The sequence below is a fragment of the Syzygium oleosum genome, unplaced genomic scaffold (genome assembly GCF_021117445.2).
Source record: "Syzygium oleosum isolate NSW1041296 unplaced genomic scaffold, Sole_v2.1 Sole_v2.41, whole genome shotgun sequence".
Classification (NCBI taxonomy): domain Eukaryota; kingdom Viridiplantae; phylum Streptophyta; class Magnoliopsida; order Myrtales; family Myrtaceae; genus Syzygium; species Syzygium oleosum.
The window spans coordinates 2,481,861-2,499,583 of NW_026607525.1; the positions used below are offsets into that span (position 1 = coordinate 2,481,861).

General features: G+C 39.0%; 2 protein-coding genes across 5 annotated transcripts; both read right to left on the reverse strand.

Moving 5' to 3' along the window:
* Positions 1-7,997: 7,997 nt before the first annotated feature.
* On the reverse strand, positions 7,998-13,158 carry LOC115671093 (tRNA A64-2'-O-ribosylphosphate transferase). Of its 4 annotated transcripts, XR_008815139.1 has the most exons (9): positions 12,801-13,158; positions 12,315-12,472; positions 11,251-11,950; positions 10,649-10,749; positions 10,370-10,478; positions 10,129-10,188; positions 9,832-10,041; positions 8,892-9,298; positions 7,998-8,546 (listed from the first exon to the last, which is right to left on the reverse strand). XR_008815139.1 is itself a non-coding variant. In XM_056306097.1 (8 exons), the coding sequence occupies exons 1-7, from the start codon at positions 13,102-13,104 to the stop codon at positions 9,869-9,871; spliced, it is 1,605 nt and encodes a 534-aa protein (XP_056162072.1). In that variant the 5' UTR covers positions 13,105-13,158; the 3' UTR covers positions 7,998-8,546; positions 9,832-9,868. The 4 variants fall into 4 exon arrangements, 3 of the variants coding, with proteins under 3 accessions (XP_056162072.1, XP_030448431.2, XP_030448432.2); XM_056306097.1 differs by lacking the exon at positions 8,892-9,298; XM_030592571.2 differs by lacking the exons at positions 7,998-8,546; positions 8,892-9,298 and having other exon boundaries at positions 9,543-10,041.
* A 1,879-nt stretch (positions 13,159-15,037) lies between these two features.
* On the reverse strand, positions 15,038-17,667 carry LOC130136073 (senescence/dehydration-associated protein At4g35985, chloroplastic-like). The gene is made up of 5 exons (XM_056306098.1): positions 16,921-17,667; positions 16,260-16,387; positions 15,953-16,119; positions 15,753-15,837; positions 15,038-15,361 (listed from the first exon to the last, which is right to left on the reverse strand). The coding sequence occupies exons 1-5, from the start codon at positions 17,521-17,523 to the stop codon at positions 15,184-15,186; spliced, it is 1,161 nt and encodes a 386-aa protein (XP_056162073.1). The 5' UTR covers positions 17,524-17,667; the 3' UTR covers positions 15,038-15,183.
* Between the last annotated feature and the right edge of the window lie 56 nt (positions 17,668-17,723).

A 17,723-nucleotide genomic window follows, 5' to 3' on the forward strand; every position in this document is an offset into this window, starting at 1 on the left:
ATTGGCAAAGCTGAAAAATTTATGACTAAATTAGCATCCGCACAATAAATTTATGAGTGGCAGGACAATTTCTCCATATCGCAAAGACCAAAGCCTTTTCCTTTCGCCTTTAGTGAACACTGCATACATTCTGCTCACTAAGACTGTTATTTTAACTTGTAACTATCTTTTGTCCAAGGACCGAATCTCGGATCAAGATTTACTTTGATGATGATGGTCATCATCACCACGTGGCCCATTGCCAGGTCAGCAATTTCAACCGAAAATTGACTAGAAGGGTTACATTAGAACTTCAAAACAAAGTTTTAGAGCTAAATTGGCAAAGTTAAAATGTTTATGACCGAATTGGCATCCACACAATAGATTTAGGACTGATTGAACAATCTATCCGTATCGTAGAGGCCAAAGCCTTTTCCTTTTGCCTTTAGTGAACTATGCATACATTCTACTTACTACACTATTTATTTAACTTTTAACTATCTTTTGTCCAAAAACTGAATCCCGGGTCAAGATTTACTTTGATGATGGTGGTCATTATCACCGTGGCCTATCGCCAGATTAGCAATTTCAACTGAAAATTGACCATAAGGGTTAAATTGGAATTTCGTATAAAATTTTAGGACTAAATTGATAAAGTTGAAAAGTTTATGATCGAATTGATATTCACATATTAAGTTTAAGACTGATTCAATAATTTATCTGTATTGCAAAGGCCAAAACCTCTTCCTTTCGCCTTTAGTGAACTAGCATACCCTCTGCTCACTACACTGTTAATTTAACTTTTAACTATCTATTGTCCAAGGACCGAATCTTGGGTCAAGATTTACTTTGATGATGATGGTCATCATCACTTCTATAGTTCAAGCTAAACTAGGACGCGATCAGATATGAATCCGTGGCTGCTTTTGTCCCCAGCCACTATTTTTAGTTGCTTGTGACCGTTTCGCAATTATCGTGAGTGATGTGCTACGAAAGTGAAGGGTCGCTTCAGACAAAGAGAAAAAGCCAAAAATCTTGTATGGTCGTGCATGTTATGGGGCCATTAAAAGCACAACACACAATAAAGCTGATTGCTAGGACATGCCCGAGGTTTGCCAAAGTACTTACTTTGTGATTCAGACCAGGACCACGAAATTCAAGGATTGCTAGACGTATCAAGATTGATTTATATAATCGATTTATGAAGTGATGTGTCGGATTGTAAATGGCTTTTTGAATAAGTGGGTCATCTTCAAGAATCAATAACAATCTAACATACTATTTTGTAAATCAATTTTCTTAACCGGTTTTAGCACGTATGGCATTACTCAACCTTTGATATATAATTACCCGAATATAAAGATACATTTTCAAGGCCCTTTTCTCCGTCGTTTCGAAACTGCCTACTGGGTATGAGTAATGGGTTTCGAGGCCCGCCTGTTTTATCTCTCAACCACAAAGCAAATTGTAAAGTTTATCTTTCAACATTAAACTTTTACACCTGATTGGTCTCTTTTGCATTTACGACCCCTCTTGTCTTCTTTTTCCATGAATAGTTCAGGCAACTTCCTGTCCCAAAGCAACAAGAGAACAACAATACTCGGATTGAGTTTGCTAGAACCATCATGAGGTCCGGTTCAAACCTGCTAACTCGTTCAGTGTCTCGTGGCTTTTCCTAGTTACGGATTTATGGCCATGCAAAATGTTACTACTTTTTTCTTAATCACCTCTTTTCATTAGAATCTCAGTTGGACCATGTGTGGAAGCTCCCCAACCACACAACTAGACACCCAAAAAGATGATGACCCCTTTATCAAATTTACTCTTGTGCGATATTTTTATTCACAAGTAAAAACCCTAAATTAACATGGAAAGTACTTGGATGGTTAATACCAAAAAAAATCAAAAACTAGTATACATGTAACAAATTTACCACAAACTAATTTTTTGACTACAAAAAAACCTCAAACTGGTACACCTGTGATAAATGTATCATCTGTTAATTTCTGTTAAATTTTACTATCAAATTGTTGAGTTGTATGACACATGGCAGTTGACGGGTGTATTAGTTTGGGGTTTTAACCTCCGTTTGTTACAGGAGTACCGGTTAGTGATTTTTCATGCTATTAATCCAATTTAATAGAAATTAACGGAGGGTAAATTTGTCAAAAATGTACCAGTTTGAGGGTTTTTAGTGGTCAAAAAATTAGCTTGAGATAAATTTGTCAAATGACCAGTTTGGAGTTTTTGATGGTCAAAAGATTAATTTGGGGTAAATTTGTTACAAGTATACCGATTTGAGATTTTTCGTAGTATTAACGCTACTTGGATATTGTTTCCCAGTTTTAACCCTCTTTTTTCTCCAAGTCTGCAATTTGTATGGGGTCGTGCTTGGCTTACTTAAGTCCATTTTCAAGTCCTTATTGACTGAGATCATAACCTTGTACATTCCACTACTTGTATGTTTTCATTTCTGAAGTTTTTCTTTGAAAGAAAATTGAGGTCACATATAGTTGTCAAAAGAATTTTCTCTGTCTCTTTTTCACTAAGCCAATTCAAGTAAAGGGACTCAAGACGTATATATACAGTCTTGATGCCAAACACCATATCAACTTTACGCACCAATTTGTCATTTGTTAGGATATACCACATAGGATATGAAGGAGAAACTTATGTACATGAAACATAACATTTAAGTGCTATTTTTTAGGTCTTGCCCATGTATTAGAGCATATGGAGATTTTTGTGTAGGGGCTGTCTAGCATGCTCAACATATTACCAAGCATTTACGCCAATATCTTAAGTATCTCAAATTTCAAATTGGAATTTAAATGTCAATCATCCAAAATTGATTTACTGAAGAAAATTAGTCTTAATCCAAAACACTGAAAAATGTGAAGATATATATACATGCATACATATGTCATTGTTTAAGAATCTACCTAAACAAGATAGATTACCATACGTACAAAAGCGTATATATAACATCCATAAAAAATCATAAAAGAGAATAGAAGAGAATTGTCAATACACATAAAGTAAGTTCTAAGAGAATATAATGTTAAATTAGCAAATGTACATGTGTTGCGTATGTGCAAGAAATTCAACTTACAATCAAATAACTTGATAAAAACAATTTTAATACTGCTCCATACTGAGGGGTTGTATCCCTGCATCCCCACCGGGGATTAGTTTTGGGCTACGGGCATGGACCTCCACTACCAACACAAAACTTCTATTTGTATTTTCTAAATCGGATCGCCACAAATTTCTATCTGAATATCAAAATTCAATTTGGGCCGAAAACTTGAAACAGAATTCAAAACCTACTGAACAGGTAATAAGAAATAATAATTTGGGATTGAATTGTACATCGAGGATAGCCAATGGATGCGTTGACATCGACAAGGGAGTAATTATTGGCAATCATTCCACAACATTTCCAACAACTCCCATCTTTTATCTCCAAAGACAAGAGGATCCCTGAGATTATACTTTAATGTTTTTTTTTCACATAAGTGACGAATGACTTAGTACATCCAATGCATCCATTAATTGGAAGAATGTGCGGATGATGATCAACACGCTTAGTTTGACTAGCAACTCGGCACCCATGGATTTGCAGGAAGAAACCCTAATGATTATGGCAATTATGAAGGTCTTGATTAATCAATTAATTAATTAATAATATTTTGGTCACGTTGTTCCTCAATCCTCTTATCTATTGCGCCATCAGATGGTATAGTACATCCGCATTTCCTAAACGACTATAGTCGTTGCCCTTTATTATATTATATTAGCAGCACCAAATGGTTTGTACCTCTCTCTAACCAAAAATCAATAATTATTTGCATCTTTTCATACCACGGAGTACTGAAAAATCGTGATTTTTTTTTTAAAATCGGAGGGGCTTGTTGAGGGTTACAAGGAAATTACAAATTAGAGAACTACGAAAAGCCCCAGTTGGAGCAAACTTCCGGCTTCGATCAGTCTCTTGAACGGTTGATTATGGAAATTACTCACATGCAAACATTGCAAATAAACTGGAGCGACGTTCTAACCAAAAAAAAGAAAAAAACTCGAGCAACGTCTATGTATGGCATAACTCGTCGTTTAGAGATTTGGTTGGAGGAACAAGGAAGATGGCTTCAACTTCGAGAACATGATAATGAGACTCTACTTTAGTGCACAATTAAATGCCCATAGCTAACATGATGCTTTATACTTATTTTTCCATCACTTTTTTTGTGGTCCTTTGGAAGCGTCAAAATCTATCAAAAGTTCCTCCTCATGGGCGGCTGGAATAAGATAAGAGACCTGTGTTTTGCTTTGAGTAGCTCAAAATACTGCATTGGAATTGGGCTTAGTAAAAAGGAATTCATTCGCAATGGGCATGTTTTACTATTGATAACCGCTGCACATCACACGTATGAAAAAAAGACGCAGTAAATACCATTACTTTCGTACAATATTTACTTGAGTGCCGTAACTTTTCAATCGATTAGTTGAGCACTATGGCTTTCAAAAAACTTTCCCTTAAATACCATAATTTTTTGATCGATTAACTGAGTGTCATAACTTGTAAAAACACGTTCATAACAAGTGCCATGCTACATCAAATTTTCGACACTTGTGGTGAACATGTTTTACAAGTTATTACAGTTAAGTGATCGATTGAAAAGTTACAACACTCTAGCGAGAGCCGCACAAAAATAATGATGTTTTTGGTGTCCTTATCCTACACGCATGTCATAAATCGCTAGGTTTGTATAATCAATCTTTGCACGCTATATGCTCTTGAAATGTAAAAGATTTTTTTCGAGAAGAAGTTGATTTAACAGGATTAGAGTTCATGCAATCATTTGAATTCTCGAGGTGTAAAACTTTTATTTATGTAAAAGATTTGAGAACTCTTCCCCTTCATGATGCTAGGCAATCTCAGGATTTAAAGTGCGAGCACTAGCTGTTTCTTTTCGTTTTCGTTTTCTTTTTGGAGCAAAGAAGATCAAGATATTGATAAAATGCAACCAGCAAGTTGAACTTAACAATCAGGGCACGTCATTGTTTGTTTTTCTAATGTCGTGTAATTGCTTGATCTCCGATTTTCACGCCCCAAAGCCAGGAAGATCCGAATAATGCAGCCTTCGATGCAGCCTAGACATATAGGTAAACATTATCACCTCACAAGAATCAAAGGTAAGCCCTAGCAAGAGCGCCAGAGCCAGAGACAGCTTGGAATGTTTCTACTTGATCTACTAAGCACTTAGTAGTCATGTGTTCAAAAAGAAAAAAGAAAAATAATTTGGCACATTGATGATTTCATCGCGCCAAGACGGACACATGGAGAAGTAAGCAAACGATGATTTGAAGGCAAAATCAGTCAAGACACCTATTTTACGAACATCGCAGTGGTTTATTATGCCATATCCGTTGTGCATTTCGAATGCATAAAATATTTTTTCATGATTAACCCATATAACTAAAAACCCCATCATGCCGTGTTTAACATTTTTAACGTTGGCGTATTATATGAATATATTTTTTTTGGTCGAAATATATGAATATGTTTTTTTTTTTTTGGTCAGAGTAAATGAATATGAATATGTTTTATAACTAATATGTTTTATATGAATATGTTTGAATGGTGTGAAAAGGTGGCTTCTCGTATTCTTAGGCAACATGTGCCAAATTTCAGCAATTGATGGCAACAAACCTAACCTAGTACTAGTATCGAAATTCACCCACGATTTAGAAAAAAAAGGACAAAAAGAAAGGGAGAAAATGGAAGGGCCACGAGAAAATGTCGCATAAATGGACAAAGCTCCGACCATCGGCCATAGCAAGTGTTGCTCTAGTGGAACTTCGGTACGAAGTGGGATTGGTTAAAAAGGCCCGATTCAACGACTGCGAAGGTTCCATAAATCCCATTTCCAAATTTCTTTCCTCTTGATTGTGGGTTGCTTTTGTATTAATTTAGGACAATTGGGTGATATTAATTTGGAAGCATGGTCGGTGGATCAAAGGCCAAGTTGGCTTACTTCATTCTGCCTAAAGTTGTAACAACTAGTTAGCTTGGAGTTCCATTTGCTATGACATTCTTCATGCATTCTCCGACTAACTCGCTTAGCCATTCGCCATCTCTCGTCCCTCTTCCGCACGTGTTCTGATGCTTTTCGAGAGAATCCCATCGATCGCTTCCCGTAATCAAAAGCGTTTATCTTTTTGAGAAATTTCTGTCTTGCTCCATAGAGCATAGGGAATGGAACCAACATTTTTTTTCTTGGTTGAATTCATGTTAGATTCAAAGCATATGTTGGTTTCATTTAATTATTAGTGGTTGCATACATAATTGTTGGAATCAAGGAATAATTTCTGTTCCCCTCGGTGAACATGGAAACATAAACAAATGACATGCGCAGGATGATAACGTGGGATTTTAAGTGCGCAACTGTGAATATTATAGAGGTACAATTCACAATGAAAAGCTACGGTTAAATCGACTAAATCAAACCAAACTGATGTGTAAGTTTCATAAAAGCAAATGTTGCACGAAAGGCAATGATGAGCAACGATGAGAAAATTCATTTGATGAGGGATTGGAAGAACCAAGTATGGTCTTCGAGTAATTAAGTGATTGGATGTGGGGACATTTTTGAAAAAGAGTTTGAAAAATGAAAATAAAAAACATTGTGGGGTTTCGATTAGAATATATAAAACGATACAAAAGAATATTTTTTAGGTGATTTGGAGACGTGAAATCACGTTTTTATACTGTGGAAACTTTAAAGAAACTCGATCTTCAGCGCTTGTGAGAGCACAATAATGATGAGGTTTACTTTAGTTTTTAGGGGGGCCAGTTTCGTTAATTATAGATTAGTGGGTGGTTTGCAAAATGATGGTGTTATCTCGTTAAATGGAACCTAAAGTTAGCAAAGGCTTTGGGACAAGGATCTATGCAATTGAGCTTTTGAACTAGGGTGTCTCTATCTCTCTTTAGAATCTAATCAAGTATGAATCATTTCTTTCATGAGAAAAAGCCGCTTTGAGTGAGAAACATATCTCGAGCTCATAATGTATTGACCTTGCAGAAAAGATAACGCACGAGTCAAAACTCGAGTGGGTTATCGAAAGATTGACGTCTTTGTATTTGGTGGTGTCGAAATTGCATTGTATGGTTGATTTTCAAAATACGAAAAAATTGTCGAAATTTTTTTAAATATATTGTACGATGGCCGATTCAATCCTAAACTTTTCAATTTTATCAATTTAATAGCAAAATTTTGCGTGAAAATCCAGTGTAGTCCTTCCAGTTAATTTTCGCCGAAAATTGCTGACATGATAATTTAGATATTGACAGCCATCCTACCTGGCACATTGCCACGTTAGCGATTTCAAGCAAAAGTACATTAGAATTTCACACAAATTTTAGGATTGAATTGGCAAAATTGAAAAGTTTAGGACTCAATCGGTATTCGTACAATAGGTTTATGACGGATTATGTAATTTTTTTTCAAAATACATATATCCCTTGAGTGACCAATGAGCCAATGTCATGAATGAGTTCAAAATACTTCACCCTATGATCCATTCTTGCTTTAAATTGACACATTATTATAAAACACACACACATATAGAGGAGTTTTTTTTTTTCTTTCTATTATGAGAAAATTCAACCTCATTGTAAAATCTAAAGAATTGCTGAAACCATAGCTCGCAATTGTAGTCACCATATCGGACGGGCCAAAGCTTTTCTTCGTCTTTTAGAACTCTGCATGCATCTGCTCACTAAGACTGTTTAATTTAACTGTCTTTTTGCTCTTGGTGCGAATCTAAGATCTAGATTTGCTTCGATGGTGATGGTCATGATCACTACTCTAGTTCAAGCTAAACTAGGACTTGATCAGATATGAATCCATGGCTGCTTTTGTCCCCAGCCACTATTTTTAGTTGCTTGTGACCGTTTCGCAATTATCGCGAACGATGTGCTAACGAAAGTGAAGGGTCGCTTCAGACAGAGAAAAAAGCCGAAAATCTTGTATGGTCGTGCATGTTATGGGGCCATTAAAAAAGCACAGCACACTATAAAGCTAATTTGCTAGGACATGATGCCAATTTGCCAAAGTATCTACTTTGTGATTCATACCCAGACCACGGAACTCGAGGATTGCTAGACTTATGAAGATTGATTTGCAGAATCGGTTTATGAAGTGATGTGTCGGGCTGTGAATCACCTTTTGAATAAGTGGGCCATCTTCAAGAATCAATAACAGTCTGACACATCACTTTAAAAATCGACTTGATAAACCGATCTTAGCAAGTCTGGCATCACTCAATTGTCGATAAATTGTTACCTGAACATAAAAGATGCATTTTCAAGACCCTTATCTCCTTCGTTTTCGAAACATGCGTCCTGGGTATGAGCAATGGGTTTCGAGGCACGCCTGTAGTATCTCTCTACTATAAAGCAAATTGCAAAGTTTATCTTCCAACATTCAACTTTTACACCTGATTGGTCTCTTTTGCGTTTACTTGACTTGATTCTATCCCTGGTGATCTTCACGCAGAATCTGAAAAAAATGCATCCAACTATGAAGATGTTGTCATGATCTCAAGGAATAAATCCGAAAGATCTCATGCAAAAAGGCTCGAGTTTGGTTAACAAACTGAAGCAAGGCAATGACTTTAGCCCTCGACAAAATAAGTCGATTCATCGAGTCTTGCTTAAGAGGCTTCCTTTATTTCACGATTCACAAACTCCGTGATGAAATTCGAACAATCTCGATGTAAAACAAGCGCCTTCAACATAAAACTAAGTAGTTTTATGTGAAACTATGTAAATACGTTTGACTTTATTTAAGAAGTCAGGTATGCTAAAGAGCCGTTCGACTTTGAACTGAGATTTAGGTCGTTACCTCAATGAAGCAGCCCGGAATTAACCTGAAGGGTGCATCAATGTTCAACACATGAGGTCAAAAAATTGCTCGGATCTGGTTCTAGGTACCCCGCAGCACTACCGGGCCGTGGTCGATGTCCAATTCATTTTATCCGTCTAGACCCCATTAATCGAACGGTGACAGACTGATTTCGAGGGTGTGGAATGGCATCCCAATACGTGCACGACAATGCTTTTGCATGCTCACAAATGTGTGTTCAGGCTCCCAGTGGTCGCTAAAGGTGGTCTTGTAAGCCATTTCAGCCATTCAAGACATGCAGTCGCATTCCATGTGGAACCAACCCATTGTGAAGCCCAGATATATTAGATAGCTCATACAAACCCATTCAAATTCTGTCTGTATCTTTTGTCAAGGACTCGGGTGATCTGAAGTGAATAACAAAGAACTTTTAGATCCTCCGACCGTACTACTCCCCCTATATCTCAGTCATTGGATTTATGAAGGTAAACATACGAAGATAAGCCCTATTAAATCATACTGATCCAAGGACTTAGATGCACCGAGAGCGATGCGCTTGAAACCACTTAAGAAGAAGATCGGGAAACAGAGTTTGGGGGACCATCCTGTATAATTTGTGGGGTATAATTTGTGCTTCCCACAAATTGCCCATATATAAAAGGAACCACATGGTGAGTGATTACGATGATACTGATAATTGATGACGAGTACAATATAAGCTGGACAAACAGATATCCTCCTTTTAAAGCAACTCAACAATATAATGTAGTCTCCCACACAACTTTACAAAACTTCATTATCAATGCTAATCTAAATTAATCATCTATCAAACTACCAGTAGAAGCTGACTTGCAAGGCGTTGAATCTAACCTCTAGATTTGCCCAGATCTTTGTAGAAACCTCGTTGAATAAAATCAAGGAAGACAGAATCTGTCCCTACCCGATTAGCATTCACGGAAGCAGCAATGTCCATAATCTTAAGAATCCGAACTCGCTCTTCCTCCGCCAGTAAGAAAATTGAACACCTGCTTTAGATTTCCTCTGGAAGGTCGTGCATTTGTTGCAAACTTGCAGATATAAACGAGTCGCCGCCGCATGTCCCATTTAGTAACAGTTGTCTCGCTCAAGGACTTTCCATCATCGTAGGTTCCTAATTAACAGCCCAAATTATAAGGAAAATAAAAGAAAAGGGGAATAAAAAAATCTAGAGTCCAGACCAAAATAAAAGGACATATACCTTGGTTATCAAATAATGACATTAGAATTGCAAGACAAGTGCATATACTGATGTCCTCCCCTGTGAAGTAATAAACAAGCGATCTCTCTCAATCAGTAAAACGACTGAAGAATGCTGACTACGTCAATCCTCAAAAACACATTCGAGTAATGATCTTTCATGCATACAACATATGATATTGAATGAATTAATATCTATAAGAAATTGAAAGTAGTTCTTTATCCTTCAAAAACATTCTTACCATTCTGACAACAAATGAGAAGAGTCTTCCCTTTGCTAAGATTCGACCTTGCGAAGTTTACAGCAGTCTGAAGATTGCTTAATACAGAGAACCGATCATGTTTTGAGTTCTGGACACCAAAAGTAAGGTTTTAGAGAAGCATTGGTGGACTGGTCGACTACTAAATCCATGACACTAAAAGTTAAATCTCTCTTAATCTATTGCTATAGTAGATGAGCAAGATGTATCTTCGTATTAATTACACCTCATAAGTGTTCTTCAGCTTTCATTTGTACGCACCAGCATTGGAAGATGGAGATAAGCCTCAGTACTTTGTAAAGAGACAGAAATAAACTCCTGAGAACAATTCAACACACAATCAACACCAGATGCTTCTGCAGCTGCACCAAAAGAAAAATCAAGGCAGAACAGTGAGCTAGAAGAAAAAAGCAGGACAAAAAGTGGTGCCGGTAATGTTAATAGAAAAAGCACTATTATGACCATCTATATAGAGAATGACCCCTTTTCACTTTTTAAAAATTGAAGGCAGTTACCTACTTTACTTGAAGAGAGGTATGAAAAGACACCATGCTGTTCCTATGTGTCAAGGCAATGATAAAGTATAGTGCTACAATTGGAAGAACTCTCCACCCTCAAACTTCAAAATTCCCACTTCCAGGATCAAGGAAAAAGAATCAGAAATCCTGTGTGTAATGGGCAATGACAAAACAGTTAATAGCCCAATTTGGAGTAAGTGAGTATTTCTAGATCCAAGACATGGAAAAAGAGGAAGAGTCTCAACTCAATTTTGGCATGTGAAGACTACTGAGAGGGCTGCATGTCTATCACTTGACCAAACAAATAAAGTTAATCGATTAATGGAGAAACACAAAAATACATACAGAATTGTGTTGAGCCCACAGCAAGATTTGTCAAACCCAGCCAAGTTATGGGGCAATTTTCATGGGAAGACTTAGGATCAACTTCAGCATTAGCCATCTCTGAAGCTAGGGGTAATTCGTCACAAGAAAGATTGCATGCACTCCCAGGCAATTTTGGACCCTTGACTTTGACCTGAGGGACAGTATGTCCCCTATGAGCTAGGTAAACTCTATGCTTCTCTACTATATCAGCTACCTTCCGATTGCATAAATCAGGACCGCTTTCCATGATATCATATACATTTTTCCAGAAAAGAGATGGTGATAAACCCCTTGCCCAGCTTTCCTCATCATCTCCAGCCCCTGCTATGTAGTTCCAGCTGAACTCTGAAGTAGTCTTATGTTGAACAGTTCCACTTGAGCAAGAAGCAGAAACAAGTATGATTGGTGTAAAATCCCAAGAATCGTGATCAGGCACTTCATTCAACCAAATGACAGTTCTCTGTGAAATCCATAATGGACGCAGGGGCTTCTTCAAGCATGAGGCAATTGAACAAATATCAGCCCCACTGGCTTCCAACTGATGAGTCCAACTTTCCAAGTGATTCTCTATAGTTGCCCGTTCTGTCTCAGAAACCCACAATGGAAGATGCAAGGAACAATCCCAATCCAGTGGAGCCTGTCCTTCACTACTTTCATGTTGATTAGTTTTATCTCCACCCTGCATGGGTGCAAATTTTAGATGGTTTACTTATAGGAAATATGCTCATCAGCATTTCCAATAGATTAAAGCAAAAGCACATTTTTATAAGATAGTAATACAAGGGAAAGCATACACTACAAAGCTAGTAGTGAAAACAAACTTTGCAGTTCTTGCTGAACCCTAAGGTTGCCCGAGTAAGCACTAACAGAGAAGAAGTTCCATAATAAACTAATCATAGTTTCCTCCAACTGACCATGTTATGAAATACACTGGCAGAACACAAACAATACCAATAGGAAAAATCTGTAGCAAGAGGCAGAAACAATGCTACAGATTGATCTGAAGCTCAAAACTACCAAGACTAGCACTCATACTCACTTACCCCTTTTGAAATTAGGCCATCACTGCCCATTTTCCTCCTGTAATTGACGATAGCTCTATTCATGATGCACGTCCAAATGGGTATCGTCTTCGACATGCTGTCGGGAAACCTCTTCCCTTTCCGAGTTGAATCGACGATGATACACCCTCCTTTCTGTCCTACCCATCACACAACAGACAGACAGAAAACCAGAATCAAAACGGTATCGCCAACAAGGAAGCATAAACAAAACTCGTACGATGAAGATCAAAGAAAACCCATGGGCCACCCAAGTACAAGAATGGTAAAACCAAACTTGATACTCAAGCTACATGACTTCTTCCTTTTCACTCGGCAAGACTTGAACTTTCGAGCCCCTTGATCAACCCAAGAGAACAAAAAGCGATGGGCTCGATCAATCTCAGTCAACCAACAACTGTAAAAACTACCGTCTCAAATATAATTAAAACCACGGTCAAATTCTCCGAGAGAGAGAGAGAGTATTACCGGCGAGGAGGGCGACGTGGAGGTTGAGCCGCGAAGTGTTGAAGGACAGGTTGTTGGTGTGACCGTCGGTGGACTTGAAGTAGCAGGCGGCGTGAAAGGCGGCGGAGTACCAGAGGCCGCACCGGAGGTTGGCGACCAGGGGGAGGGCCGGCCAGAGCTGGGCGATCTCGGCGACGAAGATGGAGTCCTCGTAGATGGACCTCAGGGCGTTGTAGAGGCTGTTGTCCCTCCGCTTGATGATCCTCGCCGCGCTGTATATGCTCAGCTTCCTCAGCTGCCTCGCGGTGTCGCCGTCGTCCTCCATCTCCGGCGGCGGCGGCGGCGGCGGCGTAGGATTGCGCCAGGTTTTCGGACGGGAGAAGGGCGGCGATTGCTTATCAGGCTGAGCTGCCTACGCCTTCTGAAGGCCGTGCCGGCCCACGTGCGTGCCAGGCCCGGACACGTTTTTTTTTTTTTAATTATTATTTTATTTTATTTTCTCAACTTTTAAAATCCAAAAAAACAAACTTTTAAAATCCAAACAATTAAGCAAAATAATGGGAATTCCAATCTGATTTACACCTAATTCATTAAAATTTTGCAACGAGACTCGCACAAAATCAACACACGATAAGATTTCCAAATATCAAAAACAAATTGGGAATACACGATATATAAAGCACATACGTTTACTAATAAAATACGAGAATGAAGGAATCGAAATGCCACTACTAGTCTAAAGGTATTGACTCGTCAACTGGAAAGCGGGTTGGATAGCGGTTGAGGTGCATTGCACCACCGAAATAGCGAGGGAATCGTATATTTGTTTGAAAGTTGGACTTTTGAGAGCTTAGGAGAGGGTGAGAACTTGTGAGAGGAGGATGAAGGCGAAAATGATAGAGAAAAACTTATAATGTATAGGAGATTTTTCGATTGTGTTTTTTTTTATTTTCACAAAATTTAGGAACTCACCCTTTAACTTCTATTTAACGCGAAACATTTGATTCGTTTTTTAATATAAAAAATATCGACGGGTGCGATCTCATATGATTTTTTCATAATTTTCTAATTATCAAATATTATGTCTTTTTATTTTTATTTGAAGAGATATTTAATATGTAGAAAGAAGTCCGAAGTAGCTGGAATGCAAATGGGCTTGACAGCTGAATAAATAATGCTCTCAATGGAATGCCAGAGCTAAAGGAAATGGAATGAGAACCGGAATCAAAGTTAATGCTTTTTTATTCCTTTGGTTGTAGCCTTATAGGTAAGGACATATGGAATAGGAATCAGCATTGTTGTTTATATCTTTTGATCGTAGGAAAGGAAACACTTTTAGGTGGGACTTTGAGGATGAAGATAACTTTTGAAGGCCAAAAGTCTACAGGATTTCTCAGGAAATTTTCTTTCGAGTCCGGCCGATACATGTTTTGTATTTACGTTTGTCCAATCGTGTAACAGTTAACAAACTACAGATACGATATCGTCAGCCAAACACAGCCTAGCGTCACAAAATAAGTCCAATCTGATTATAGCCCTTCTTGGACTGGGTCGTGATAGGTAGGGTTGTGCAACCGGATCGGACTGCCCTGAAAATTAGTCCGGTTCTAGGTTCTCATCGGAACCAATCCAATTCTTGGTTTCAAAATTTTGGAACTAGTGGGGACCAGTTTGATTCGCGATTCCAAGTGAAGAACCACCCAGGAACCGGACCGATTTGACTGATTTTGGAACTGGTTTCGAAAAGCTTAAAAAATTTAATTTCTCTCTTGACATCTTTTTCTCTATCTCTCTTTTTCAATTCTCTCCAAAACTCCTACCTCACTCAAACACTTCACGACTTTCTCTCTCACAACTCACCCTCCTCCTCCTTGCTCGGTTGCAGCTCGTCGTCATTTGTTCGAGCCTCGCAACCCTTGCTCGTTCTCGAGGTTTTTGGACCTTTTATCATTTATAATTGTATGTGACTACATGTTTATTTTATGGATTGTTACTTTTGGCGGATAAGGGATTTTTGTTGTTTGTCTTTTACTTTGAACTATTTTGTTGCTCATATTACTTTATTTTAAAAAATGAAACAAAAAAAGGAACAAAAAAAAAGCATCTTCTCGGATAGACCCTACCAGAAAAACAGGATAGGTTCCAGAATCGATTACAAGGCAAACAATGTAGGTTCCAAGTTCCAAAAACTGAAAACCGGTTATAACAGGGTAGGTTCCAAGTTTCAAATTTGGGACCTATCCACCTTGGAATCAATCGCCCCTAGTGGTAGCCTCGCCGGGCTCAACAATCATCCGCGCACGAATTGTTAGCGTGGGGATATAATATCATGACTAGTTCATTAATACAACTTTTTCAACAAAGCCTGGGACCAGTCAATCTGTTCAGTGACTAGTTACACTTCTTAAAGCTTGGAAGACTTGGCACTCTTGACCTTAGCGACATTTCTCAGCACTCCAGATGAGACCGATGATGCCGGGTTGATGGTCTTTCTGATCTTGAAGATGTTCCAAGCAGTACTAGCGCAGTGGCCTGCAGTCGCCAGCGCATCTTCTGTCGCCTCTCCCGCGCTCTCTCCAAATCTGTTGTCATCAAGAAATGGCAGTCTCTCAAATTCTGAATATTTTTGACGGACAATCTCCAAGAAAACATTGTGCTATGGTTATGAGCCAAATTGGGCATCTCGCAATAGGCCTAAAAAGTGAGAAAAATATTTCGATTTGGCTTAATTGAGCTCGTGATCATTAAGGAACCTTAACAAGCTCAATGGAAAAAATCCAAGTAAAACCCAAAAAGAAGCCAAAAGAACAAAGGATCTGAAGAAAATCTGCTAACAGGTACAACCCTGGCCCGTATCTGTTATAAATTTAAGCTTTCGGGGACAATGTGGATTTGAACAATCAAAGGCAATACGATGAATGGGCGAAGGGCTGAGGATAGAGTCAATTTGAAGCTTCATGAAAATGTTTTTACCTCTGGCTGACCATTCGTGTAGCTGCTTTGGAGGTTGCAGAGAATGCTTGCTTTTCAGCAGCTTCGGCTGCATCTAGAACTTTGTCTGTAATTGATCGACAAAATGGAGAATGTAATCAGTTATCATAGTGACACACCATCGATTTTTGCTGGAACATGCACTTCCATTTTACTCGGTACTGTGGATAAATGATACTCACTGACGGCATCGAGTGAAGCTAATAGGACTTCTCCTGGAACCATTGCCAGAAATGCCTTCCCGGCTTGGGACTTAACTACCGGCGCCATCACTGAGCCACTGGCAAATTGAACCCCATCGAGCATTGTTTTGCTCATCTTCTCCGTCATCTTGGACACCTTTCTCACGCTTCCAAGGAAAAAAGGGTGGGGAGCGAAAAGAAAGATGAGAAGCCTATGACGGAAGGAATATGTCTTTTGCTCGTTATATATAAATGGACTTCTTATGAATGAATGTACTGATGATCATAGCTTTCGGGTTAAACATACCGTTTCAAGTTTCTGTTGATTGCGCTTTTCTTTTTGGTGGTCGTACTTCCGTTGGTAGTGTACTCTGGATAAGTGATGTTACTATTCTCCGCCGCACGGGTGATAATCATCTCGCCTCCCTGATGAACCTGGTTTTTCACCATAATCTCTTAGATCACCATAAATAGCAGTAAAACAAATCATGCTTTGGCAATGAAAGTAATAATTCGAAGCCAAATGGAACAAAAGAAAGCACTGTGTTAACCAAAGATAGATAGCCAAAAGATTACAAGAATTTGACCCAATTATAACGAAGTTGTTGAGAACGAAGTGGTCAAACTCATAATCAAAGTTCGAGGGCAAGAACCTCATTTGATAGCAGTCCTGATGCATGACCAAATGGTGTTGTTTCCATACATTGAGGTGACAACTGACAATGATTTTTTGTTTCAACCTTGCAGAATACAATGTATGTGCTGCTAGATACTTAAGTCCTGCTCATGCCAGTCTTGCTGAACCTAAAGTTTTGCAGAAGCTAACATATATGTTCTTGATCATTGGTTTAAACTATGACAAAACCAAAATCCTCATAGTATGTAAATCAGTAGTACTAAACTATCCCCAGTGATTGCAGAGGAATTTAGCTTCAACCAATCTAAAAGAAGAGCGGGTTAAGTCCAACCTGGTTAGTGTAAGCATTACTGCATTTGAATATCCCTTTAACAATCTGACCGGTGCCTCCTGCAATTGCCCTGGCCAACACATTGTTATAATCCCCAACCTTAGGAGCGAACTCCTTCCAATTAATGTTCTTGTTCCGCGAGGAAGTCGTGGAAGCAGAGAAGCAAGAATGCTCCTGAAGAAACGCGTCGAGTGAGCTCAAACCGCCACCGTACGTCTCCGCGAAAGTCACTCCGTAGCTCAGAGGGTCACCATCTTTCACAGGCAAAGTGAACAAGTAGTGCAGAGGGTCCAGCTTCACCACGGGCTCGTCCTTGGTGAGAGGCCACTGAAGATCATCCCCGACTTTCACTATCGTGGCGAGCGGGACGTTCTCGTCCGAGATCCGGAGGAGCGTGAACTCGCCGCTCGGAAGGAGCTCCAGGGCCTCCCCTTCTTCCATCAAGTGGACTGTGCATGATGGGATTGTGAGGAGGGCTTCTTGCCTCAGGGCTCTGGCTTGTGGCTGTGGATATGGGTGCTCTCGGTTTGACGAAAGAGCAGGTTCAGACGATGAAGATGTTCTCATGGAAGCTTTGGAGGTTCCACACCTGAAGCAGCCCATCTCTGGTGTTTTCTTGGTTGCTTTGTTTTGAAGAGGAAGGAAGAAGAAGAAGAAGAAGAAGAAGAAGAAGAATATAGGTATTGTTCGGGGACATGAAAGAAGATGGAGATGGGAAATGAAGTTGAAAGGGAATGGTGTACAGAGGAAGTTGTGCTGTGATCGATTCCGCAGCTTTTAGTTAGCTTTATTCCGTCCCTGTT

Bases quoted from the DNA above. Each gene is read 5' to 3' on its own strand.
- LOC115671093 (XM_056306097.1), bottom strand. From the start codon at position 13,104: ATGGAGGACGACGGCGACACCGCGAGGCAGCTGAGGAAGCTGAGCATA. The intron at 12,473-12,800 runs GTAATACTCTCT...TGTGATGGGTAG, and splicing joins CCACGTCGCCCTCCTCGCCG to GACAGAAAGGAGGGTGTATC. The intron at 11,951-12,314 runs GTAAGTGAGTAT...GCACCCATGCAG, and splicing joins ATGGCCTAATTTCAAAAGGG to GGTGGAGATAAAACTAATCA.
- LOC130136073 (XM_056306098.1), bottom strand. From the start codon at position 17,523: ATGGGCTGCTTCAGGTGTGGAACCTCCAAAGCTTCCATGAGAACATCT. The intron at 16,120-16,259 runs GTATGTTTAACC...TTTCCTTGGAAG, and splicing joins ATCAACAGAAACTTGAAACG to CGTGAGAAAGGTGTCCAAGA. The intron at 15,838-15,952 runs GTGAGTATCATT...GATCAATTACAG, and splicing joins AGCTTCACTCGATGCCGTCA to ACAAAGTTCTAGATGCAGCC.